A 26,837-nucleotide genomic window follows, 5' to 3' on the forward strand; every position below is an offset into this window, starting at 1 on the left:
GAGGGTGGGAGGGACTTTGTGGTTCTAATGTTTTACTGCCTTTCATTCTTTGGGGGTTTCTTCTGTTTCATGGATGGCTGCAAAGAATGAGAATTTCAGGCTGTATACTGTATACATTTGCTGATATTAAATGTTAGATAGAATGGATATGGAGAAGATGTTTCTTATAGTGAGGGAGTCTAAGACCACAGGCACAGCTTCAGAACAGAGGCCGTGTCCATTTAGAATGGAGATGAGGGATTTCTTTAGCCAGAGACTAGCCTGAATCTGTGGACTTTGTGGCCTTAGATGGCTGCTGAGGCCAAGTCATTGGGTATATTTATGGCAGAGGTTGATAGATTCTTGATTAGTCAGTGCATGAAGGGATACAGGGAGAAGGCAGGAGAATGGGGCTGACAGGGAAATGGATCAGCCATGATGAAATGTTGGAGCAGAGTCGATGAGTCAAATAGGCTCAGTTTACCCCTATATCTTACGGTCTTATGAGAGAAAAAACAATAGGAAAGCTCTTTTAAAGAGCTGGCAAAGTCACAATGGGCCAAATTGTCCACACCGCAGATACAGGTGCTCCGGCCCTACTCCTACTCTATGCTGAAGTAATAGAGCGCCTCTTCCCCAGGGCACCAGCGCTCAGTACAAGAGGACATGGCTTTAAGGTAAGGGGAGGGAAGTTCAAGGGGGATATTAGAGGAAAGTTTTTTACTCAGTGAGTGGTTGGTGTGTGGAATGCAGTGCCTGAGTCAGTGGTGGAGGCAGATTCACTAGTGAAATTTAAGAGACTACTAGACAGGTATATGGAGGAATTTAAGGTGGGGGGTTATATGTAAGGCAAGGTTTAAGGGTCAGCACAACATTGTGGGCTGAAGGGCCTGTACTGTGCTGTACTATTCTACGTTCTATAAGTATTATTCTGACTATTCCCATCAACCTGCACCTGGATCACAGGCTTCCACACACACTCTCATTTATGTACTTAATAGAGTCTTTTTCTGTGAATCACTAGACTGGGAAGCACTTTGAGTTATTATCTACATTAAATATATTTGTTGTTTTGATGTTGATTACACTCTGTAAATTCCTTCCTTTGCTGCATTCTAGCATTTTTTCCCAGTGTGAATTTGTTCTTCTGAGACATTACACGTAAGTGAGAATAAAAATACAAGAAGTACTTAGAAAGTCACAATTCCTTTTTTTAGTGTTTGAAATTCTTGATCACGTTCACTTTGATTCCAGCCAGGAACATTGTCTGAGAGATGAAGTGCTCCCTTTATAATCTGATACCTTTACCTTGGTAAAGTAACAAAAGACAATAATACATCAAAAAAGTATAAGGGCCAGTTTTTCAAGATTTGTAGGTAGAAGGATATCATCTTGCAAATTGTAATTTTAACAAAAATAACTTTTTAGTTTGCATCTCCCACAATATCAGAGTGCCTGAGAGTAATGAGCTATCTTTGAAATGTAGTCACAGTTGTGATGTGGGCGTCAAAGCAGCAATTCCCAGTGTACAAGTTCCCAGTGTGCAGATGATGCGCTGCTTCGGGTGATAGGGGATCAAAGTTTGATATAAGCAAGAAGTCTGCGGAGAACTTTTGCTTCTCCCTGACAGGGAAGCCAGTACTTCCGTGCAGCTTATCCCCTGTGAGATGACACCACAAGCTAAGACAGTCCCTCCATGTACACTGACTCCTTTGAAAAAAAAATAAGAACTGCCTTTTTCTTATCAAGTGAAAGGTCTATCAAACACTAAATGTACATGAAGATGCTGGAAATCCAGAGCAACACACACAAAATGCTGGAGGAACTCAGCAGGTCAGGCAGCATCTATAAAGAGGAAGAAACAGGGGACATTTTGGGTCAAGAACCTTCATCGGGACTGAAAGAAGGAATAATGACTTTCTAAGAACTTCTTGCATTTTTTGTTTCACTTATGGGTAATATCTCAGGAGAGCATTTTCAAATTGAAAAAGTATTCAAAGTTTAAAGTTAAAGTTCAAATTAAATTTATTATTAAAGTACATATAATACACCACATACAACCCTGAGATTCATTTTCTTGTCGATATACAGTCAATCCAAGAGACAATCAAATCAACGAAAGACCACGCCCAGCAGGAGGGACAAACAGTGAACATGCAAAAGACAACAAACTGCAAATACAAAATAAAAGGAAAATAATAATAATAATAATGAACAAATAAGAAATTAAGACTGATAACATGAGATGAAGAGTCCTTGAAAGCAAGTCCAAAGACTGTGGGAACAGTTAAGTGATGGAGCAAGTGAAGTTGAGTGAGGTTATCCACACTGGTTCAAGAGCCTGATGAATGGGGTATGGATCTTGAGGCTCCTGTTCCTTCTTCCTAATAGCTGTAGCAAGAAGGCAACATGGCCTAGGTGGTGGGGATCCCTGATGATGGATGCTGCTTTCCTGCAAAAGCACTCCATGAAGATGCGCTTAATGGTGGGGAGGGATTTACCCATGATGGACTGCCTTTCTGTAGGGTATTCCATTCAGCTGATTGATGTTTCCGTACCAGGCTGTGATGCAGCTAGTCAATATACTCTCCACCGCACATCTATAAAAGTTTGCTGAAGTTTTAAATGTCATACTGAATCTTCACAAACTCCTAAGGAAGTAGAGGCGCTGTTGTGCTTTCTTCATAATTGCACATATGCTGGCCCAAGGGAGGTCCTCTGAAATGATAAACACCGAAGAATTTACAGTCGATGCTTATTTCTCCCTCTGATCTTCCAATCAAGACGGGATTGTGAACCTCTGGTTTCCTCCTCCCGAAGTCAATAATCAGCTCCTTGGTCTTGCTGACATTGAGTAAGAGGTTGTTGTTCTGTCACCACTCAGACAGATTTTCACCTCCACCTATATGCCGATTTGTCACTGTCTTTGATTCGACCAACGACACTGGTGGCATCAGCAAACTTAAATTTGGCAATGGGACTATGCTTAGCCTCATAGTCAGAAGTGTAAAGCGAGTAGAACAAGGGTCCAAGCATAAAGCAATGGGGTGCACCTGTGCTGATGGAGATTGTGGAGAAGATGTTGTAGCTAATTCAATCTGACTGGACTCTGTAAATGAGGAAATTGAGGATCCAATTTCACAAGGTGCTATTGAGGCCTACCTAGGTCTTAAAGCTTATTGATTAGTTTTGAAGGGATGATGATATTGAATGTCAAGTTGTAGTTGATAAAGAGCATCTTGATGAATGCCTCTTTGCTGTCCAAATGTTCCAGAGTTGAGTGAAGAACCAATAAAATGGCATCTGCTGTGGACCTGTTGTGCCAGTAGGCAAACTGGAGTAGATCCAAGTTGCTTCTCAGGCAGGAGTTGATATGTTTCATCACTAACCTCTCAGAGCACTTCATAACGCTGGATGTAAGTGCCTGTGGATGATTGTCATTGAGGCAGGAAAATAGCAAAAGAAGGAAATCACAGAGTATAGTTGGTACCAAAAAATATTATGGGTTGCTGAATCATAGATGGAAATATTGGGATTCATAAGACCCAATGATATATAGGAGATAGAAGTAGCTGATGGTCAGTTTGAACATGATAGTCTGAATGGCTATTGCTGTGCTGTATGACTCTACATTGAAATAGATAGCCAGTGTCCAAGGAGGTAAGTATTGAGGAGTCTGAGTTGGATAGCCTATCCTGGTCCAAACACATTGATACTATGGCCAAGAAAGCACAGCAGTGCCTCTACTTCTTCTGGAAGCTAAATAAATTTGGCATGTCCCCTTTGACCCTCATCAATATTTATTGATGCACCATAGAATGCATCTTACCTAGATGCATCATAGGGCAACTGCTCTGCCCGTGACAACAAGAATCTGCAGAGAGTTATGGACACAGCTCAGCACATCATAGGATGCAGCCTCCCTCCATGGACTCTGTCTATACTTCTCACTGCCTCAGTAAAACTGCCAGTATAATCAAAGACCCCACCCCATCCTGAATATTCTCTCTTCTCCCCTTTTCTATAGGGCAGAAATTAGAAAAGCCTGAAAATACATACCACCAAACTCTGGGACAGCTCTAGCCCCGTTATAAGACTATTGAATGTTTCCTGACATCGATAAACTGAACACCTGGCCTCACAATCTACTTTGTAATAACCTCGCACTTCACTGCGAGCAGTTTCCTGTCCAGCAGTTCCTCTGTACTGCAACATTATTTTGTATTCTGTTGCTGTTTACCTTGTACCATCTCTATGCATAGTCGTAATAATGAATTGATCTGTATGGAAGGAAGATAAGACAAGTTTTCCAATATACCTTGGTATGTGAAAATAATAAACCATTTATCAAGTGGAGAAGTGGAGTTCAGGGGAGTGTGTCGTGGGTGAATCCATACATAACAATGTACTTTGAAGGGTCTAAGAGGGGAGTGAGCTGAGGTGGGATTGCTGGGAATTAATCAATTAGAGACTTCTCTGTCCCTCTCAATCAGTAAAACTGATACCATCAACTTGGGACAAGTTGGCGGTGAGGAAGGCAAATGCAATATTAGAGAACTAGAATATAAGAGTAAGGATACAATGACGAGGCTTTATAAGGCATTAGTCAGACTCCACTTGGAGTATTGTCAGCAGTTTTAGTGTCCCTTATCGAAGAAAGGATGAGCTGGTATCGGGGCTCACAATAATAATCCAGGGAATGGAAAGCATGAGAAGTGTTTGATGGCTCTGGGCCCGTACTTGCTGGAGTTTAGAAGAATGAAGGAGGGTCTCATTGAAACCTTTCAAATATTGAAAGACATAGATTACATGTGATGAGGATGTTTCCTATAGTGGAGGTGTCTAGGAACAGAGGACACAGCCTCAGAATACAAAGGTGACCCTTAAAACAGAGATGTGGAGGAACTTCTTTAGCCAAAGGGTGGAATTCATTGCCAGTGATAGCTGTGAAGACCAAGTCATTGGGTATATTTAAAATGGAGGTTGATAGGTTCTTTATTAGTAAGGGAACCGAAGGTTAAGGGAAGAAGGCAGGAGAAAGAGATTGAGATGGATAATAATTCAGCCATGATGGGATGGTGGAACAGACATGATGGGCCACACAGCCCAATCCTGCTCCTTTACCTTATGGTCTTATCATTATTGTTCACAGTTCTGCTTACTGCATTATAAAAGGATATGGAAGCTTTGGAGAGGGTGCAGAAGAAATCTTCAGGATGTTGCCTGGATTAGAGAGTATTAGTTATAACCAGAGGTTGGACAAACTTGGGCTGGAGGTTGAGGGGCACCCAGAGGAAAGTTTATAAATTTATTAGAGGCTTTAATAGGGATAACAGATTTTTTTCTCAGGGAAGAAAAGATTTAAGTTGAGAAAGGGCAAGTTAAAAAGAGACTTCGAGGCATTTTTTTTACCGGAGAGTGATGGGTGACTGAAGTGCACTGCCAGAGGTGATGCAAGGAAATACGATAGTAACATCAAGAGGGATTTAGACAGATACACGAACAGACAGCAAGTGCAGGCATGTAGACCATGTGCAGACAGATGGGATTAAGTTTAATTTGGCACTGTAAACAACACAGATATTGTGAGCTAAAAGATTGCTCCTGGGCTGTATTATTCTGTGTTCCATCACAACTTGAGCAACAAAGCTAGAAATTAGCCCTCCTTTCCAAAGTTCCCTAAACCCTGACAAACCAGAACCTACCAGCCTCCACATCCCCTTTCAATTTTCTTTTTTTTAAGTGAAATTAGCAAGTCCTGTTTATGTGTGAATTCTGTCTGGGGACTTTGACCACCACATGGGTGATGTGTAAAAGTCAAAGCAGCACAATAATGAACACTGCAAAGTTTTCTTGATCTGTACATGTTACAGAAGGTCTCTACAGTGCAGGCATACAGGTAAACGATAGACGGTTGTTACGGAGTTGATAAAATTATAATGAACACCTGCTATATCCTGACACAAATGTAATTAAAATGATGAGGTAATTTGCTTTGTGCTGATATTGCTACCAATATCAGGAGATTTAGGAAGCTGTATATACAGCCTTAATGTTGAAAATTCATGGGAGATGTACAGTAACATACAAAATGCTGGAGGAACTCAGGAAGCATCTATGAAAAAGTATAAACAATTGACATTTTGGGCCGAGACTCTATATCAGGACTGGTGAAGGATCCTGGCCTGAACTATTGACTGTTTGTTCCTGAACTGGAATACTATTTACTTTACCACCCATGTAATGGATGCTGGACTTTTTTTTTTAACAAAAAGGCCACGTTCAGTCCGTGTGGGCAGCAATGTCTCTCGTCCCATTATGCTGAGCACTGGGGCTTCCCAAGGCTGTGCTCAGCCTGCTTATGCATGACGGTGTTGCAGGATTCAGCTGAAACCATGCCACCAAGTTTCCAGATGATACAACAGTGGCTGGACTCATCCACAGTGATGATGAGAGGGAGTACAGAGAGGAAGTGGAGTGGCTGGTGGACTAGTGCGAGAAGAACAACCTATGTCCGAATGTAGAGAAGGCCAAAGAAATCACTGTGGACTTCAGGAAGATGCAGATGAACCATTTTCCTCTGCGAAGACATGGCTCCTCTGTAGAGAGAGTTAAGTGCACCAAGTTCCTGGGAGTTCACATGACCTGGTCCCTTACTATCACCTCCCTGAACAAGAAGGCACACCAGCACCTCCACTTCCAAAGGAGATTGAGGGAAGTAAGGCTCTCACCCCACCCCACATCTTAAGCTGAATTTTATAGGAGCATTACTGACAGTGTCCTGGCAAGTTGCATGACTATCTGATCTGGGAGCAGCAGAGCATTGGACTGCAAGTCCCTACAGCTGAGAGGATCATAGGGGTCTTCCTACCATCCACTGGGGGACATTTATCAGGAGTGCTGTATGCACAGGTCCCTGTAGCAGAAAGCCATGTAAGATTTGTGGAGGGCTATTTCAAGGGCAAAGAGACAATTTTGAATGAGGCTGGAGGCGACACCAGATGCACGGCAACTCTGGCAGGGTTTGCAAGACATTACTTCCTACAAAGTGAAACCCAATAACGTGAATGGCAGCAATGCTTCACTACCAGATGAACACACCTTCTATCCCCGCTTTGAAAGGAAGAACACAACTACAGCTGTGAAGATCCCTGCTGCACTTGATGACCCTGTGATCTCTGTCTCAGAGGCTGATGTTAGGCTGTCTTTAAAGAGAGTGAACCCTCGCAAGGTGGAAGGCCCCAATGGAGTACCTGGTAAGGCTCTGAAAACCTGTGCCAACCAACTGGCAGGAGTATTCAGGGACATTTTCAACCTCTCACTGCTACAGGCAGAAGTCCCCACTTGCCTCAAAAAGGCAACAATTGTACCAGTGCCTAAGAAGAATAATGTGAGCTGCCTTAATAACTATCACCTGGTAGCACTCACATCGACAGTGATGAAATGCTTTGAGAGTTTGTAATGACTAGACTGAACTCCTGCCTCAGCAAGGACCTGGACCCATTGCAATTTGCCTATCGCCACAATAGGTCAATGGCAGATGCAATCTCAATGGCTCTTCACACGGCTTCAGACCACCTGGACCATACAAACACCTGTGTCAGGATTCTGTTCATCGACAGTAGCTCAGCATTTAATACCATCATTCCTACAATCCTGATAGAGAATTTGCAGAACCTGGACCTCTGTACCTCCCTCTGCAACTGTATCCTCGACTTCCTAACCAGAAAACCACAATTTGTGTGGATTGGTGATAACACATCCTCCTCACTGACAATCAACACTGGTGCACCTCAGGGGTGTGTGCTTAGCCCACTGCTCTACTCTCTATATAACACATGACTGTGTGGCTAGGCATAGCTCAAACACCATCTATAAATTTGCTGATGATACAGTCATTGTTGGTGGAATCTCAGATGGTGACGAGAGTGCGTACAGGAGTGAGATACGCCAATTAGTGGAGTGGTGTTGCAGCAACAACCTGGCACTCAACATCAGTGAGCTGAAAGAGCTGGTTGTGGATTTCCGGAAGGTTAAGTCGAAGGAACACATACCAACCCTCAAAGCGGGATCAGAAGTGGAGAGAGTCAGCAGTTTCAAGTTCCTGGGTGTCAAGATCTCTGAGGATCTAACCTGGTCCCAACATATCGGTGCAGTTATAAAGAAGGTAAGACAGTGGCTGGACTTCATTAGGAGCTTGAAGAGATATGGTATGTCAACAAGTACATTCAAAAACTTCTATAGATGTACCATGGAGAGCATTCTGATAGGCTGCATCACTGTCTGGTATTGGGGGGGGGGGGGGTCTCCTGCACAGGACCGAAAGAAGCTGCAGAGGGTTGTAAATTTAGTTGGCTCCATCTTGGGTACTAGCCTACAAAGTACCCAGGACATCTTCAGAAAGTGGTGTTTATTAAGGATCTCCAGCACCCTGGCCATGTCCTTTTCTCACTGTTACCATCAGGTAGGAGGTACAGAAGCCTGAAGGCACACACTCAGTGATTCAGGAAGAGCTTCTTCCCCTCTCCTAAATGGACTTTGAAGCTTTGGACACTACTTCACTCTTTTAACATGTAGAATTTCTGATTTTTTGCACAATTTTTAGTCTGTTCAATTTACATGTCTGTAATTGATTTAGTTAGTTATTTATTATCATTTTTCTGTATTGTTTTAATGTATTGCATTGTACTGTTGTTGCTAAGTTAACGAATTTCATGTCACATGCCAGTGATAATAAACCCGATTCTGATTTTTTTGTATTATTAATTATTGCATTCATCCATCCAGTATCCTCTTTGACTTTCTACCATCAGGCAGGAGATACCGACATATAAAAACAGTAACAGTCAGGATGGGAAACAGTTTCTTCCCTCAGGCCATTAGGTTTCTGAACTCCCTGCTATACTGCATTCAAAATGTCACTGGTTAATCTGTTTCGTACCTTACAATAGGTAATTTATGCACTTTAGTCTGTGTATTGATGTGTAATTCATCTGTATTTTTATCCTTACTTTTTTAAGTTATTGTCTGCTATACTTTACACCCTGGTTTGGAGAAATATTGCCTTGTTTAACAGTATATGTGTATATACAGTTGTAGTCAGAAGTTTACATACACCTTAGCCAAATACATTTAAACTCAGGTTTTCACCATTCTTGACATTTAATCTTAGAAAACATTCCCTGTCTTATGTCAGTTAGGATCACTACTTTTTTTTAAGAATGTGAAATGTCAGAATAATAGAAGAGAGAATGATTTATTTCAGCTTTTATTTCTTTCATCACATTCCCAGTGGGTTAGAAGTTTACATACACTTTGTTAGTGTTTGGTAGCATTGCCTTTAAATTGTTTAACTTGGGTTAAACGTTTTGGGTTGCCTTCCACAGGCTTCTCACAGTAAGTTGCTGGAATTTTCTTCCATTCCTTCAGACAGAACTGGTGTAACTGAGTCAGGTTTGTAGGCCTCCTTGCTCACACATGCTTTTTCAGTTCTGCCTATAAATTTTCTATCGGATTGAGGTCAGGGCTTTGTGATGGCCACTCCAATACCTTGACTTTGTTGTCTTTAAGCAATTTTGCCACAACTTTGGAGGTATGCTTGGGGTCATTGTCCATTTGGAAGACCAATTTGTGACCAAGCTTTAACTTCCTGGCTGATGTCTTGAGATATTGCTTCAATATATCCACATACACTTCCTTGCTCTTGATGCTGTCTATTTTGTGAAGAGCACCAGTCCCTCCTGCAGCAAAGCACCCCCACGACATGATGCTGCCACCCCCATGCTTCACGGTTGGGATGGTGTTCTTTGGCTTGCAAACCTCACCCTTTTTCCTCCAAACATAACGATGATCATTATGGCCAAACAGTTCAATTTTTGTTTCATCAGACCAGAGGACATTTCTCAAAAAGGTAAGATCTTTGTCCCCATGTGCACCTCCAAACTATAGTCTGGCTTTTTTCGGTGGTTTTGGAGCAGTTGCTTCTTCCTTGCTGAGTAGCCTTTCAGGTTATGTCGATATAGGACTTGTTTTACTGTGGATATAGATACTTGTCTACCTGCTTCCTCCAGCATCTTCACAAGGTCCTTTGCTATTGTTCTGGGATTGATTTGCACTTCTTGCGCCAAAGTACATTCATCTCCAGGAGACAGAATGCGTCTCCTTCCTGAGCGGTATGATGGCTGTGTGGTCCCATGGTGTTTATACTTGTGTACTATTTTTTGTACAGATGAACATGGTACCTTCAGGCATTTGGAAATTGCTCCCAAGGATGAACCAGACGTGGAGGTCCACAATTTTTTTTCTGAGGTCTTGGTTGATTTCTTTTGATTTTGTTTGTAAACTTCTGACCCACTGGAATTGTGATATAGTCAATTAAAAGTGAAATAATTAGTCTGTAAACAATTGTTGGAAAAATTACTCGTGTCATGCACAAAGTAGATGTCCTCAACGTCATACCAAAACTATAGTTTGCTAATATGAAATCTGTGGCGTGGTTAAACAATGAGTTTTATTGACTTCAACCTAAGTGTATATAAACTTCTGACTTCAACTGTAGTTAAATGACAATAAACTTGACTTATTCTTTTCTGTAGATGCTACCTGACCTGCCTAGTCTCTCCAGCATTTTGTATGCATTACTCTGAATTCCCATCATCTGCAGTATTTCTTGTGGTTGGGGGGGGGGGGGGCGTGGGTGCAGAGAATACACAACTTCTTTATGTGCTGTGAGCTGTTCTGACCTGGAATGAAAGGTTTGCAAGATTAGAGGAATCAGAATCCCACAAAGTTTCTCAGTATGGAAATGGGATACAGTATATGTTTAAAAATTAAGTACGATGGAGAAAGCAGGCAAGTGGGACTAATTGTCTAGCTCTTTTAAAGAGCTGGTGTTAAGATTGAATATTTACACTGTTATTACATCATTTGCTGTGGTGAGATTTGTCACACCAATAAACAATACGTTTTCCACCTGCTATTTATCTGGGGAAAGGTTTCGTAAACAAGGATGAAAACTTAATTCCAGCACCAACAGAAGGATTAAAGTCTGATGCGACACACAGCAAATCCCAGAGGAGCTCAGCAGATCAGGAAGCATCCGTGGAGAGGAATAAACAGTTGATCCTTTGGACTGAGGCACTTGATCAGGATTGAAAGGAGGTTGGGGGTGGGGGAAGCTGAACAAGCCAGAAGATGACAGGTGAAGTCAGGTGAGGGGGTTGCTAGGTGAGAGGATGAAAGGGACTCTGTTGTCACCACCCAGCAAGAGTTTGATCACCTTTGCTCAAAAGGAGAAATCAAGATCCCACCCATCACTGGTTTTACTGTAACAGTTCACTGAGTCAACAGACAAGTCCACCCTACTGGTCTAACAGTCGCTTGTGCCCTATTAGAATCACATCTTAGAATGAGCTCAGAATTAGATTTAGTACCACTGACATATGTCACAGAAGTCGTTGTTTTGTGGCAGCAGTACAGTGCAGGACAAAAAAATTACTATTACAAAAAAGTACAAAAGAAGAATGGAAAGGTGTTCATGGGTTTATGGGCTATTCAGAAATCTGAATGGAACTATTCAGAAAGCTGATGGAAGAGGGAGAGAAGCTGTTCCTAAAACATTGAGTGTGGATCTTTCAGCTCACACTCCACATTCAACATGCCCTTTCTTCCTTTCTCTCTCATCTGTTTTCCCTGAAAGTTATTTGTTCTCTTGCCCTGAACCACTCCATACAGTTCCTGAATCTGAGCATTAAGTATGTCATACACAACAATTTCCCAAAAACCACAGACATGGAAATGCTTTTTCATAACAATTGTCTAATAGTTATCATGAATTTGCATTTCCTTCGATAGGCCATAAAATAGACCTCTGCCTATTCAGATCGCTTCCAGTTATTGTGCCTGCTTTCACTTTGAATAAGAATTAATGATCTTGAAATGTTAGAAAATGTTATCACATTTGGTGCAATCAGGCTTAATCAAGTCACTCTGTTTTACCATTAAATCAAACACATTCTTTCAATTGATTCATTTATACATTTCCATCAAACTATAATTAAATATATGAGGAACATAAAAATTGAATTCTTTCCTTAATAAAATGCTGTCAGTAAATTGTTTTGGTTATATAATAGCATTTTAGCCTAAAAACATCCAAATTTTCTGTAATATTGCATTAAGGTCAATGGTAAAGGTTATTGTTGAAGAGTGATTTGTACTAATACAGTATCATGCTGGTAAATTCAAACTTGCTTCAGAGATAATGTTTATGAATCATCCAATAAGTTGAATTATGACATACTGCAAATTGAACAGCAAAGTTAATGGGAATTTTGCTTTAAAGGAAAATTGAACTTAAGGACATGGTTTAAGCAGCGGCTTTGAAATAAGAGGAGCAGGTTGAATCGTTGCATTATTCTGGATCCTTTGCATAACTAACATCAGGTGTGTTAACACTTCCAGTGGTAGGGTTCAATCATCATGAGCAGTCGCTTGTTGGTGAGGCAGCGCAAGACTTAAAAAGAGCTCGGGGCCTTTAAAGACTTTTCAGTGGGTTTCTATCATAATGATCTGTGAGGGCACCTGGCAAAGGCCAGTAAAAGGAATTTAGGTTACAGCAGGGTGGCCTTTGTGGGAGCAGCCATTGTGTGAGAGGGCCAGTGTTGGAGTGGCTAGGTTTTGTCTCAAGCGACTTATATGACAGGAGGTGAAAGCTCGAGGTAAACTTCTCTTTCTTTGTCTATTAGTTATAGCTAGTGTGGTGAGAATTGGTCTAGGGTTAGTGGAATGTTCTTTGTGTGAGAAGTGGGAGACACCTGATGATTTTGCAGAGTACTTCTGTGGTCGTTCTTCTCTGTAATAAGTACACGGCTTTGGATACTGTTGGTGGGGATGACCTGCTAGGGGAAAGCCACAGTGACCAGGTCTCTGGCACTGCGGCTCAGAAGCATAGTGGGGAGAAGAGGAGTGCAGCAGAGACAGGGGATTACATAGATAGAGGAGCAGACAGGAGGTTCTATGAAGAGAGACACCTGGAAGGTATGTTGTCTCCTAAGTACCAGGGTTTAGGGATGTCTTGGATTGGGTCCATAGCATTCTAGCTAAGTGTGAACAGCCAGAAGTTGTGGTACATACTGTTACCTGCTTTGAACTTTCCCCTTTCACTTTAAAGCCATTCTCGAGTATACTTCTGGAAATTCCCCCCATTTCCATTCTGGGAAAAAGACTCCGATTATCTGAGTATTGAATACAGTTTAGTTGTTCCATTATAGGAAGGATGTTGAGGCTTTGGAGAAGGTGCAGGAGAGGTTTGCCAGGATGCTGCCTAGATTAGAGAGCATGTGCTATAACTAGAGACTGGACAAACTTGGAGTTGTTTTCTCTGGCGTGATGGAGGCTGAGGGGAGATCTGATAGAGGTTTATAAGATTATGAGAAGCACAGACAGTATCTTTTTCCAGGGTTGAAATGTCTAGTACCAGAGGGCATGGATTTAAGGTGAGAGGGGTAATTTCAAAGGAAATGTGAGGAGCAAGTTGTTTTTACATAGTGAGTGGTGGGCACTAGGAACATGTTGCCTGGGATGGTGGTAGTGGCAGATACGTAAGGTCTCTTAAGAGATGCACATGAATGTGAGGTAAATGGAAGGACATGGACATTGTGTAGGCAGACGAGATTAGTTTAGCTGACCATTTGATTATTAAAGTAATTTGCTAAGCACAATATTGTGGGCCAAAAGGCCTGTTCCTGTCTTGTACTGTTCTATGTTCTCTCTACCCAATCTCTGCCATGAATAATTTATACACATCTGTCAGATTGTCTTTTAGCAGTCAACACAAGAGTACAGTCGGCCCTCCTTATCTGTGAATTCCGCATGCGCGAATTCAACCAACCGCGAATCATGAAAACCCGGAAGTGCTCTTCCAGCACTTGTTGTTCAAGCATGTACAGACTTTTTTTCTTGTCATTATTCCCTAATCATTGCAATATAACAACTATTTACATAGCATTTACATTGTATTAGGTATTATAACTAATCTGGAGATGATTTAAAGTATACAGGAGGGCGTGCGTGGGTTATTGTGGTTTGGGATCGAAAAAAATCTGAAGTTCTCTTACTAAGTAAGTCGGAACATGTACATCCGGTATTATTTAGGGTCAGTTTGTCAAATGTTTGTCTTAGTATATAGTATATATTTTACCTTTCTATGCATATAAAACACTTAAGATCATATGTTTCAGTGCTGGGTTCAGGAACGGCTGATGCATCCATGTCATAACACTGAAGCACCTGCAGGACCTGCAACTTACAGCAAACTCGTTATTCTCTCCTTCACAGTTCTGACAAAAGGTCTTTGCCTTGAAATGTTAATCTCCTTCTCCACCGATGCTGTCTGACCTGATGAGGGCTTTTAGCATTTTCTGTTTTTTCCTTTCAGATTTCCAGCAATTTTAGTCTTTTTGAGTCTCACATAGTTTAAAGATCATAGTGGGGGGTCCTGATATTCTCCCCTCAGTTCTATTATTGTGTTAGTTTCTATGCATGTTCCTTTTGAACTCATATTCCTTCCTTCATCTCACTGCTTGACTTCTACTGCAAGGAAAGCCACGGGTCCAGCCTTGCAGTGCATGGTTCATGGCCTGATGGTGCAGATCAGCAATGATCCATTCAATGGCTAAGCAGGAAGGAGGAACTGAATGACCTTCACCTCTTCCTAAACTGTTGACCCAACGTCCATGTGGATAGCTAATGCAGACACTATGTGATTTTGCATATTTTAAGTTGTTATTTTGTTCGATTGATTTTGAGTCTTCGTAACATTGAGACAGAACATCAAGTGTAATCAGAATGCAGATGGAACAGAATAGAATGAATTTTACTCACCTCTCTACTTGACTTGCATAACTATTGTCATACGTATCATAGCTCTGGTCATCATAATCACCTCCATAGCCATCGTCATATCCCTGCAGAGGTAAAAATACATAAACTGATTTATGTATCGTCATCAATATGGTAGGTGCTTCTTTGATTTGCTCTTTACAGTTGTAGTGCATTATGCTCTAATCCTTACCGGCCTTGTTTTCTGCCTGGTCCCATACACCTGCACCCAGACCATAGAAGTCCACACCTCTCTCATTAACTTCCCTTAAATGCTCCAATGGAATCCACATCTACTGCTTTCACCAGAGCTCATTCCACACTTGTCCCACCCTCTAATTGAAAAAGATTTCCCTCAGATTACCGTTAAAGATTTCACAATAAATCTTTGACCTTTAGCTCTAGTCTCACCCAACCTTAGTGGGGAAAGCCTGCCTGTATTTACTCTGTCAATACCCCTCATGATTTTGTATACCTTTCTCAAATCTCCCCTCATTCTCCTACGCTCCAGGGAATACAGTCCTAACCTATTCAACCTTTCCCTATAACTCAGGTCCTCACGTCTCAGTGACATCCTTGTAAATTTTCTCTGCAGTCTTTTAAGCTTACTGATATGCTTCTTGTAGCATAAGAAGTTCTCGTGCACACGATGCACTAAAACTGGCCTCACCAACATCTGTATAACTTCAGCATGACATCCCAACTCCTGTACTCAAAAGTTCTAGTTTATGAAGATCAATGAGCCAAAAGCCCTCTTTACATCCCTACCTAACTGTAATGCCTCTTTCAAGGAATCATCAGTCTGTATTCTAAAGTCCCTTTGTTTCACTGCACACTTCAATGCCCTATGACTTACCCTGGCTCGTCCTTCCCTACCTGTTGCCCCCTTCTTTTTATTCTGGCTTCTTTCCCCCCTGCTCTCCAGTCCTGACCAAGAGTCTTGGCCAGAAAAATCAACTGAAGAAGCAGCTTTTGGGATTGTACAGAGAACCTTGAGGTCATGCATTAGGAGTGGAAGGAGTGCATCCCAATCAACCTGCCCTAACAGTCACCTCCTGCCCCATCTGTGGAGGAGTCTGCAGTGACCACACCCATGTGATGGTCACAACCACAACACAGATAAATTAATCAGTAGATTGATTCACTGAGTCGAAATCTGGATCTGCTGGAGGCTGGAGGCCGAAGAATACGAAGTGTCTTGGAGTTAGGAGACCGTGTATGTGTATAGGTAGGAGGGAGGAACGGGGGTTTGTTTTGCCATTGTTGCTCGTTGTGTTCTGTGTTGTTCTGCTGAACATACTAGGCTTGCTATCTTGGTGCCAGAATACGTGGCAATACTTTCAGGCTGCCCGCAGTACTATTACGTTGGTTGTTAACTCAATATCATATTTCATTCTATGTTTTGATGTATATGTGGTAAGTAAACGTGAAACTTGAAGTTCAAAATAAATTTATTATCAAAATGCTTATATATTACCAAATACTACCCTGAGATTTATTTTCATTCAGTCATTGCAAGTAGAACAAATAACAGAACTGAGGACCTGAGGGCAAGATTGGTGTATTGAAGGAAAATGAGAACTTGTGTTCTGTGTTTGACTGAGACATGGCTTACTCCCAGTTTGCCAGATATGGTGATCAGACCTGAAGACTTCAATATTCACACCGAGTGAGCTGCTGATTTGGAAAAGGCAAAAATGTGGAGGTGTGTGTTTCAGGATAAACTCTCTGTGGTGGTCTGGTGTGGCGGTTTTGTTAAACTCATGTTCATTCAACCTTGAATGCCTAATAATCAAATGCTGTCCATTCTATTTATCAAGAGAGTTCTCATCTGTGATCCTCACTGGAGTTTAGATACAACCAGAGGCCGACTATAATCAACTGCTTGACATAATGCATGATGCCGTCACCAAACAAGAAACAGTCCATCCTGACACATTTCATATCATAGTTGGGGATTTCAATCAGGCTTGTTTGAAATACTCCCTGCCCAATTACCATCAGCCTATAACCTGTAGCATCAGAGGTCCCAACACACAAAACCACTGTTATGTTCAGATGAGGAATGCCTACCATTCCATGCCTAGACTGTAATCACTTGGCTGTCCTTCTCGTACACATGCACAGGTCTGGCTAAAGACAGGGATCCAGAGATTAGACAGACAGACATAACAAAGAGCTGGTCACAAGCGGCAGAGGAGAGGCTATGGGATTGTTTCAAGTTGGTAGACCAGGTTGTGTTCAAGAACTCATCATTGGATCTGAATGAACACAGCATGATTGTCATGGACTTAATAAGTCAAGTCAAGTGAACTTATTATCATTTAACTCCATATACGTATTTAACATATAATGTGTACAGAACTGAGACGATGTTTCTCCAGACACGGTGTAAGACATGGTAACACACAATAAGGATAAAATCTACCGATGAATCACACATAAATAAGTGCTTTAATATTAAATATTGTGAGGTATTGAACAGATTAATCAGGGGCACTTTGAATACGATGTGACAGGGAGTTCAGAAGCCTAATGGCCTGGGGAAAGGAACTATTTCACATCTTGACTGTTATTGATTTTATGCATTGTAGTCTCCTGCTTGATAGAAACATAGAAAATAGGTGCAGGAGTAGGCCATTCAGCCCTTCGAGCCTGCACCGCCATTCAGTATGATCATGGCTGATCATCCAACTCAGAACCCTGTACCTGCTTTCTCTCCATACCCCCTGATCCCTTTAGCCACAAGGGCCATATCTGACTTCCTCTTAAATATAGCCAATGAACCGGCCTCAACTGTTTCCTGTAGCAGAGAATTCCAAAGATTCACCACTCTCTGTGTGAAGAAGTTTTTCCTCATCTCAGTCCTAAAAGGCTTCCCCTTTATTCTTAAACTGTGACCCCTCGTTCTGGACTTCCCCAACATCGGAAACAACCTTCCTGTATCTAGCCTGTCCAATCCCTTTAGAATTTTATACGTTTCAATAAGATCCCCCCTTAGTCTTCTAAATTCCAGTGAGTATAAGCCTAGTCAATCCAGTCTTTCTTCATATGAAAGTCCTGCCATCCCAGGAATCAATCTGGTGAACCTTCTCTGTACTCCCTCTATGGCAAGAATGTCTTTCCTCAGATTAGGGGACCAAAACTGCACACAATATTCTAGGTGCGGTCTCACCAAGGCCTTGTATAACTGCAGTAGAACCTCCCTGCTCCTGTACTCAAATCCTTTTGCTATGAATGCCAACATTCCATTTGCCTTTTTCACAGCCTGCTATACCTGCATGCCCACCTTCAATGACTGGTGTACAGTGACACCCAGGTCTCGTTGCATCTCCCCTTTTGATGGCAGAAAGTCAAAGAGGATGCTGGATGGATGTGTAGGATCAATAATAATACTAAGGGCCCTGTGTGTGCAGCGCTCCAGATAAATGTCCCCAATGGATGGTAAGGAGACCCTTATAATCCTCTCAGCCATTCTCACAGTTCTTTGTAGGGACTTCTGGCCCGATGCTCAACTGCTCCCTTATCAGATGGAGATGCAACTTGTCAGGACTTTCTCAATGGTGTAGCACGCAGTTATGATGGGGATGTGTGGGGGAGGAGCTTTGCTTGCCTCAATCTTCTTAGGAAGTGGAGGTGCTGCTGTATCTTCTTGTTCAGGGAAGCAGTTATAGACAAGCGTGTCCTCACAAAATCATTCAGTCTTCCCCAACCAGAAGCCCTGGATAAACCCGCTGATGGCCAGATCAGAGTCCAGGTATGGTTTCTAGAAAGCCACCTTATAGGCAAAGTGGTAATTCTGGCCTAAACCGGAATCAATGAAGGGTGCTTGATAATTGTGGCAGGGCTTGAATGCTATCGGTTCTTTTAAGTGACATAGGTGGCAACAGGCCCTTGCTTCCAGATGAACTCAATGTCTCCTATGCTTGCTCCGACCATCCAAACATGGAGGCACCTTAACAAACTCCCATAGCTCCCAATGATCAAATGATTTCAGTCTGTGAGACCCATGTGCGAGCAGACTTCGGGAGGGTGGGCCACAGAAAGCATCCAGCCCAGATGGGGTATCTGGCCAAGTATTAAAGACCTGTGCTAATCAATTGGCTGGAGTCTTCACTGACATCCTTAACCTCTCACTTCAGCAGTCTTAAGGTGCCCGTCTACTTCAATTATACTGGTGCCGAAGAAGAATGCGGTAACTTGCCTCAATGACTATCATCCAGCATCACTTGCACCCACAGTGATGAAGTGCTTTGAGAGGTAGTAATGAAACATATCAATTCCTGCAAGAGAAGCAACTTGGATACACTTCAATGTGCCTACCAGAGCAACCACAGCGAACGGGACTCTGGCACTCTGCCAGTGCCATGATCAAGAGAGCAAGGAGAAATGCCGTAGTTATAGGGGATTCCATCGTGAGGGGAACAGACAAGACACTCTGCGAGCCAGACAAGGATACCCGAATGGTGTGTTGCCTCCCTGGTGTCAGGGTGCGGGATATCTCGGATCGGGTCCAGAGTATTCTGAGGAGAGAGGGTGAGCAGCCATAAGTCTTGGTACATGTTGGTACCAATGACGTAGACAGAAAGAGAGAGGAGGTCCTGAAGGAAGATTACTGGGAGCCAGGAAGAAAATTGAAAAGCCAGACCTCCAGAGTAATCTGAGGATTACTGCCTGAGCCACGCACTAATGAAGGTAAGAATAGCAGAATTAAGCAGATGAATGTGTGACTGAGTAACTGGTGCAGGGCGCAGGGCTTCAAATTCTTAGATCACTGGGATCTATTTTGGGGGAGGTATGATTTATATAAAAACAATGGTTTACACTTGAACTTAAAGGGTACTAATATCCTGGTGGAATTGTTTAATGTAGCTTTTAGGGAGGGTTTAAACTAAGTTGGCAGGGGGAAGGAAACCAGGGTGTTAGGGTCGAGGAAGAGGAAAATAGAAATAAGTCAAAGATACTGTGCAGCAAAGATGGCAAGAAGGACAGGCAAGTGAATAGACAGGATAATTTGCTGTGCGATAGAGATATAGCAGAATCGATAACAGATACTGATCTAAGTGTATTGTACTTAAATGCACGCAGCATTAGCAATAAAGTGGATGACCTTGTTGTACAGCTACAGGTTAAAAGATATGACATAGTGGCCATCACCGAGTTATGGCTAAATGAAGGATGGGATTGGGAGCTGAATGTCCAAGGATACACAGTGTATAGGAAAGTTAGGAAGGTAGGTAAAGGGGGTGGCGTGGCCCTGATGGTAAGCAATGATATCAAATCACTAGAAAGAAGGGACATAGGATCAGAAGATGTAGAATCCTTCTGGATCAAGTTAAGAAATGGCAAAGTTAAAAAGACACTAATAGCAGTTATATCCAGGCCTCCAAACAGCAGTCAGGATGTGGACTACAAGTTACAGCTGGAAATAGAAAAAGCATGTCAGAAGGAAAATGTCAAGATAATTATGGGGGATTTTAATATGAAAGTGGGTTGAGAAAGACAGGAAGGTACTGGATCTCAGGAGAGGGAGTTTGTAGAATGCCCAAGGGATGGCTTTTTGTAGCAGCTTGTCCATAAGCCCACCAGGGGATCGGCTGTTTTGGATTGGGTGCTATGTAATGAAGCGATTAGGGAGCTAGAGGCAATGGGACCCCTTAGAAGTAGTGATCATAATATAATTGAGTTCAGTTTCAAATTTGAAAAGGAGAAGCTGGTATCAGGTGCATCAATATTTCAGTGGAACAAAGGAAATTACAGTGGTTTGAGAGAGGAACTGGCCCAAGTTGATTGGAAAGGTAAGCTAGATGGAGGGATGGTGGAGCAGAATTGGATGAAATTCCTACAAGAAATAAGGAAAGTGCAAGAAAAAAATATTCCAAGATAAAAGAAAATCATGAATGGAAAAATGGCACAAATGTGGCTAACAAGAGAGATAAGGCTAAAAAGCAAAAGAGGCAGTGTACAAGGAAGCAAAAATTAGTGGGGATACTGAGGACTGGACGACTTTTAAAAATTTACAGAAAGAAACTAAGAAAGTCATTAGGAAAGAAAAGATGAATTATGAAAGGAAGTTGGCAATTATAAAAAAGGATAATAAGAGTTTTTTTTAATATATGAAGAGTAAAAGAGTGACACGGGTAGATATAGGACCTATTGTAAAGGATGCTGGAGAAATTATAATGGGTAACAAAGAGATGGCAGAGGAACTAAATGAGTATTTTGCATCATTCTTCACAGTGGAAGACATTAGCAACATACCTGATAGCCAGATGTCTCAGGGAATAGAATTAGCTACAGTCAAAATTACTACAAAATGCTTGGGAAGCTAAATGGACTAAGGATAGATAAGTCACCCAGACCAGATGAGGTGCACCCATGGGTTCTGAAGGAGGTGGCTTTGGAGATTGTGGAGGCATTAGAAATGATCTTCCAGGAATCAATAGACTCGGGCATGGTTCCGGAGGATTGGAAGGTCGCAAATGTAGTTCCGTTGTTTGAGAAAGGAGGGAGGTAGCAAAAAAAAGATTACAGACCTATTAGTCTGACATCGGTAGTTGGAAGGTTATTGGAGTTGATCCTCAAAGACGAGGTTATAAAATACCTCGAGGTGCATGACAAGATAGGCCCGAGCCAGCATGGTTTCATGAAGGGAAGATCCTGCCTCACCACCTATTGGAATTTTTTGAGGTAATCTCAAATAAGATTGACAAGGGAGAGGCTGTGCATGTTGTGTATTTGGATTTTCAAAAGGCCTTCGATAAGGTGCTGCATAAGAGGCTGCTTAATAAATGAGAGCCCATGGAATTACAGGAAAGATATTGGAATGGGTGGAGCATTGGCTGATAGGCAGAAAGCAAAGGATAGGAATAAAGGGATTGTGGCGGCTCATTTCCTAGCGTATGCGAACCGACTCACAATTAGATAGCCTACGGGGGTTTGCGAGCACAGAGCTTTGGAGCCTCTTCGCCATGGGGGGCCGGTTGACAGAGGCTTAAAAGTGAGGCTGAAGTTTTCGAATAAAGTTTTTCCTTCGACTGCAGTTACCGACTCCGTGTCGTAATTTTAGCGCTGTTTGTAGCACACCGCTACAATTGGTGACCCCGACGGTCCAAACGATTTTTGGACCAGAAATGACCGACGCCGCCTCTGTTCATGCGGTTTCGTTGAAACTGCCGGGTTTCTGGACACAGCGCCCGGACCTATGGTTCCAGCAAGCCGAAGCCCAATTCCACGTTCGCCGGATCACCTCAGAAGACACCCGCTACTACTACGTGGTGGGCTCCCTCGACCAGGACACAGCTGCCCAGGTCGCGGAGTTCGTGCAGTCGCCCCCGGCAGACGGCAAGTACACGGAATTCAAAGCCCTGCTCCTCAGGATTTTCGGACTCTCACGGCGCGAGCGGGCTGCCCGTTTACTGCACCTGGATGGCTTGGGCGACAGACCTCCATCGGCTTTAATGAACGAGATGTTGTCTCTGGCCGAGGGACACACAGGCCTCATGTTTGAGCAGGCATTCCTGGAGCAGCTGCCCGAGGACATACGCCTGCTGCTGTCCGACGCGGATTTCAGTGACCCCCGGAAGGTGGCAGCCCGGGCGGACTTGCTGTGGAAAGCCAAAAAGGTGAGCGGGGCGTCCATCGCACAGATCTCCCAGCCACGCTCCCGGCAGCAAACCAGTCCAGGCCCGGCCGCAGAGCCCACTAACCCCCGGCCCAATGACCACTGGTGCTTCTACCACCAGCGGTGGGGCGCAGAAGCCCGCCGTTGCCGCCCGCCCTGCAAGTTCCCGGGAAACGCCAGGGCCAGCCGCCGCTGATGGCTACGGCGGCTGGCCATCGGGATAGCCTCCTGTACGTGTGGGATAGCAGGTCGGGACGCCGCTTTTTAGTCGATACTGGGGCTGAGGTCAGCGTTTTACCTCCGACAAGTTACCACACTCGCAGCAGGGCACCGGGTCCCCCCCTGAGGGCCGTGAATGGCAGCACAGTAAGGACCTATGGCACCCGTCAGGTGCAGCTACAGTTCGGCCCCAGCCAGTTCACGTGGGACTTCACACTGGCCGCCGTAGCCCAACCGCTTCTGGGTGCGGATTTTTTGCGAGCTCACAGCCTGCTGGTTGACCTGCCCAGGAAGAGACTGGTACACGCCGAGACCTTTCAGACGTTCTCCCTGGGCGCGGCCCAGTTGCCAGCCCCTCACCTCGGCTCCATCACGCTGTCCGACAACGACTTCACCAGGGTCCTGGCGGAGTTCCCATCGGTTCTGGCACCGCAGTTCACAGCAGCCATGCCCAGGCACGGCGTACAGCACCACATCCCGACACAGGGACCACCCCTCCATGCCCGTGCTCGGCGGCTTCCCCCGGACAAGCTCCGACTGGCGAAGGAGGAGTTCCAGAGAATGGAGGAATTGGGGATCATCCGGCGGTCCGACAGCCCCTGGGCTTCCCCCCTGCACATGGTGCCCAAAGCGACGGGGGGCTGGAGACCGTGCGGCGACTACCGCAGGCTGAACGAGGCTACCACACCGGACCGCTACCCTGTGCCGCACATTCAGGACTTTGCGGCAAACCTGCACGGCGCCCGGATCTTCTCCAAGGTCGACCTTGTCCGAGGGTACCATCAAATCCCGATGCATCCTGACGACGTCCCCAAGACGGCTCTCATCACCCCGTTTGGCCTCTTCGAGTTCCTCCGCATGCCGTTCGGCCTGAAGAATGCCGCACAGACGTTCCAGCGGTTAATGGACGCGGTGGGACGGGACCTGGACTTCGCGTTCATCTATTTGGATGACATCCTCATAGCCAGCGGCAGTCGTCAGGAGCATCTGTCCCACCTCCGTCAACTCTGCGCCCGACTGAGTGAGTACGGTCTTACAATTAACCCTGCCAAATGCCAGTTCGGACTTGATACCATTGACTTCCTGGGCCACAGGATTACTAAAGACGGGGCAACCCCTCTGCCCGCTAAGGTAGATGCGGTCCGCCACTTCCCCCGACCCACCACGGTCAAAGGCCTTCAGGAATTCGTTGGTATGGTCAATTTCTACCGCCGCTTCCTCCCTTCAGCTGCCCGGATCATGCGCCCCCTGTTCGCCCTGATGTCGGGTCCGAGCAAGGACATTACCTGGGACGAGGAGTCCGCCGCCGCTTTCGTTCAAACGAAGGAAGCTTTGGCTGACGCCGCAATGCTAGTACATCCCAGAATGGACACCCCTACCGCCCTCACAGTGGACGCATCAAACACGGCAGTCGGTGGGGTGCTGGAGCAGCTCATCGCAGGTCGCTGGCAACCCCTGGCGTTTTTCAGCAAACACCTGCGGCCACCCGAGCTCAAGTACAGTGCTTTTGACCGGGAACTGTTGGCGCTCTACCTGGCAATCCGGCATTTCAGGTACTTCCTAGAAGGTCGGCCCTTCACCGCGTTCACGGACCACAAACCGCTTACCTTTGCGTTTACGAAAGCATCCGACCCCTGGTCATCCCGCCAGCAACGCCACCTGTCCTACATCTCTGAATACACAACGGATGTCCGGCACGTCTCGGGTAAGGACAATGTCGTGGCGGATGCGCTCTCTCGCCCTACCGTTCATGCCCTTTCCCAAGGGGTAGACTTTGAGGCACTGGCAGAGGCACAGCAGGTAGATGAGGAGATTCCGAGTTACAGGACTGCAGTCTCTGGTTTGCAGCTCCAGGACTTCCCCGTGGGCCCAGGTGAGAGGACCCTACTCTGTGACGTCGCCACCAACCAGCCCCGTCCGGTCGTCCCCGCAGCCTGGCGGCGACGGGTTTTCGACTCCATTCATAACTTGGCGCATCCCTCCATCCGGACAACTGTCCGGATGGTTTCCAGCAGGTTCGTTTGGCACGGACTCCGCAAACAGGTCAGTGAATGGGCCAGGACGTGCATGCACTGCCAGACGGCCAAGGTTCAGCGGCACACCAAAGCCCCACCGCAGCAGTTCCATCCCGCCCACCGGCGTTTCGACCACATTCATGTGGATATCGTGGGCCCCCTGCCAGTGTCGCGCGGAGCGCGTTACCTCCTGGCTATCGTGGACCGGTTCACAAGATGGCCAGAGGCGGTCCCGCTCACCGACACCACCTCCGAATCTTGCGCCCGAGCCCTGATCGCCACCTGGATATCCCGCTTTGGTGTACCAGCCCACATTACCTCCGACAGAGGCGCCCAGTTCACCTCCAGCCTGTGGTCAGCTATGGCCAGCCTTTTGGGGACTCAGCTGCACCACACCACTGCCTACCACCCACAGTCGAACGGGCTAGTGGAGCGTTTCCACCGTCACCTGAAGTCGGCCCTCATGGCCCGCCTGCGAGGAGCCAACTGGGCGGACGAGCTTCCCTGGGTCCTTCTCGGCATCCGCACAGCGCCCAAGGACGACCTGCACGCCTCGTCGGCCGAGTTGGTATACGGCGCGCCCCTGGCCGTCCCCGGGGAGTTCCTACCAGCCCCGAGGGGGCAAGAGGAAGAACCCGCAGTAGTCCTGGGCAGATTACGTGAGAAGCTCGGTAACCTGGCCCCCATACCCACTTCACAGCATGGGCGGCACCCGACCTGCGTACCCAAAGACCTACGGAACTGTAAGTTTGTGTTTGTACGAAGGGGCGGGCATCGGCCACCGCTGCAGCGGCCATACGAGGGGCCGTTTACGGTGCTCCGGAACAACGGGTCCACGTTCGTGCTGGACGTTGGGGGGAAGGAGGAGGTTTTCACGGTGGACCGCCTCAAGCCGGCCCATGTGGACCTGGCGCAACCGGCCGAGTTTCCGGCGCCTCGGCGCAGAGGCCGACCTCCCAAGCAGGTTCTGGCCCAGGCTGTGGACATTGGGGGGTGTATCGCCGGTTCTGGGGGGGGGTTATGTGGCGGCTCATTTCCTAGCGTATGCGAACCGACTCACAATTAGATAGCCTACGGGGGTTTGCGAGCACAGAGCTTTGGAGCCTCTTCGCCATGGGGGGCCGGTTGACAGAGGCTTAAAAGTGAGGCTGAAGTTTTCGAATAAAGTTTTTCCTTCGACTGCAGTTACCGACTCCGTGTCGTAATTTTAGCGCTGTTTGTAGCACACCGCTACAGGATTCTATTCTGGTTGGTTGCCGGTTACTAATGGTGTTCTGCAGGGGTCGGTGTTGGTGCTGCTTCTTTTTACATTGTATATTGATGATTTAGATTATGGATTAAATGGTTTTATGGTTAAGTTTGCGGATGACACCAAGACAGGTGGAGGAGCAGAAAGTGTTGAAGAAATGGAAAGGCTGTAGAGAGACTTGGTCAGTTTAGGAGATGAGACACAATGTTGAGAAATGTATAGTTGTACATTTTTGAAGAAAAAATAATCAGGCAGATTATTATTTAGATGGGGAGAAAATTCAAAAATTGTAGGTGCAAAGGGACTTGGGTGTCCTCGTGCAGGATACCCTAAAGGTTAACCACCAGGTCGGATCGGCAGTAAGGAAAGCAAATGCTATGTTGGCATTCATTTCAGGAGGAATAGTGTATAAGAGTAAGGAGGTGTTGATGAGGCTCTATGGGGCTCTGGTGAGTCCCCATTTGGAATGCTGTATGCGGTTTTGGGCCCCCTATCTTAGAAGAGATGTACTGATGTTAGAGAGAGTTCAGAGAAGATTTACAAGGGTGACTCCTGGAATGCAGGGACTAACATATGAGGAGTGTTTGTTGGCTCTTGGACTGTGTTCATAAGAGTATAGAAGAATGAGAGGGGATCTCATACAATCATTTTGAAAGTTGAAAGAGTTGGACAGAGTAGATGTTTCTTTTGGTGGGTGAGTCCAGGACAAGAGGTCACAGTCTTAGAATTAGAGGGTACCCATTTAAAACAGGGATGAGGAGAATTTTTTTTAGCCAGAAGGTCGTGGATTTATGGAATTCATTGCCACATACAGCTGTGGAGGCCTGATCATTGAGGGTGTTTAAGGAGGAGATTGATAGGTATCTAATTA

General features: G+C 45.0%; 1 protein-coding gene across 3 annotated transcripts in view; it reads right to left on the bottom strand.

The window, feature by feature from the left end:
• Nucleotides 1-26,837, bottom strand: part of khdrbs2 (KH domain containing, RNA binding, signal transduction associated 2) — a 565,375-nt gene that overhangs the window by 101,477 nt on the left and 437,061 nt on the right. For all 3 annotated transcript variants that reach the window (XR_009514410.1, XR_009514409.1, XM_059982275.1), the window contains exon 7: nucleotides 14,863-14,945. Coding sequence is in view for 1 of the 3 variants with exons in the window: in XM_059982275.1 (XP_059838258.1) it covers nucleotides 14,863-14,945 (83 nt within the window). In the remaining 2 variants the exon portion in view is untranslated. The remainder of the gene's footprint in view (nucleotides 1-14,862; nucleotides 14,946-26,837) is intronic.

Source organism: Hypanus sabinus, chromosome 10 (assembly GCF_030144855.1).
Source record: "Hypanus sabinus isolate sHypSab1 chromosome 10, sHypSab1.hap1, whole genome shotgun sequence".
NCBI classification, from domain to species: domain Eukaryota; kingdom Metazoa; phylum Chordata; class Chondrichthyes; order Myliobatiformes; family Dasyatidae; genus Hypanus; species Hypanus sabinus.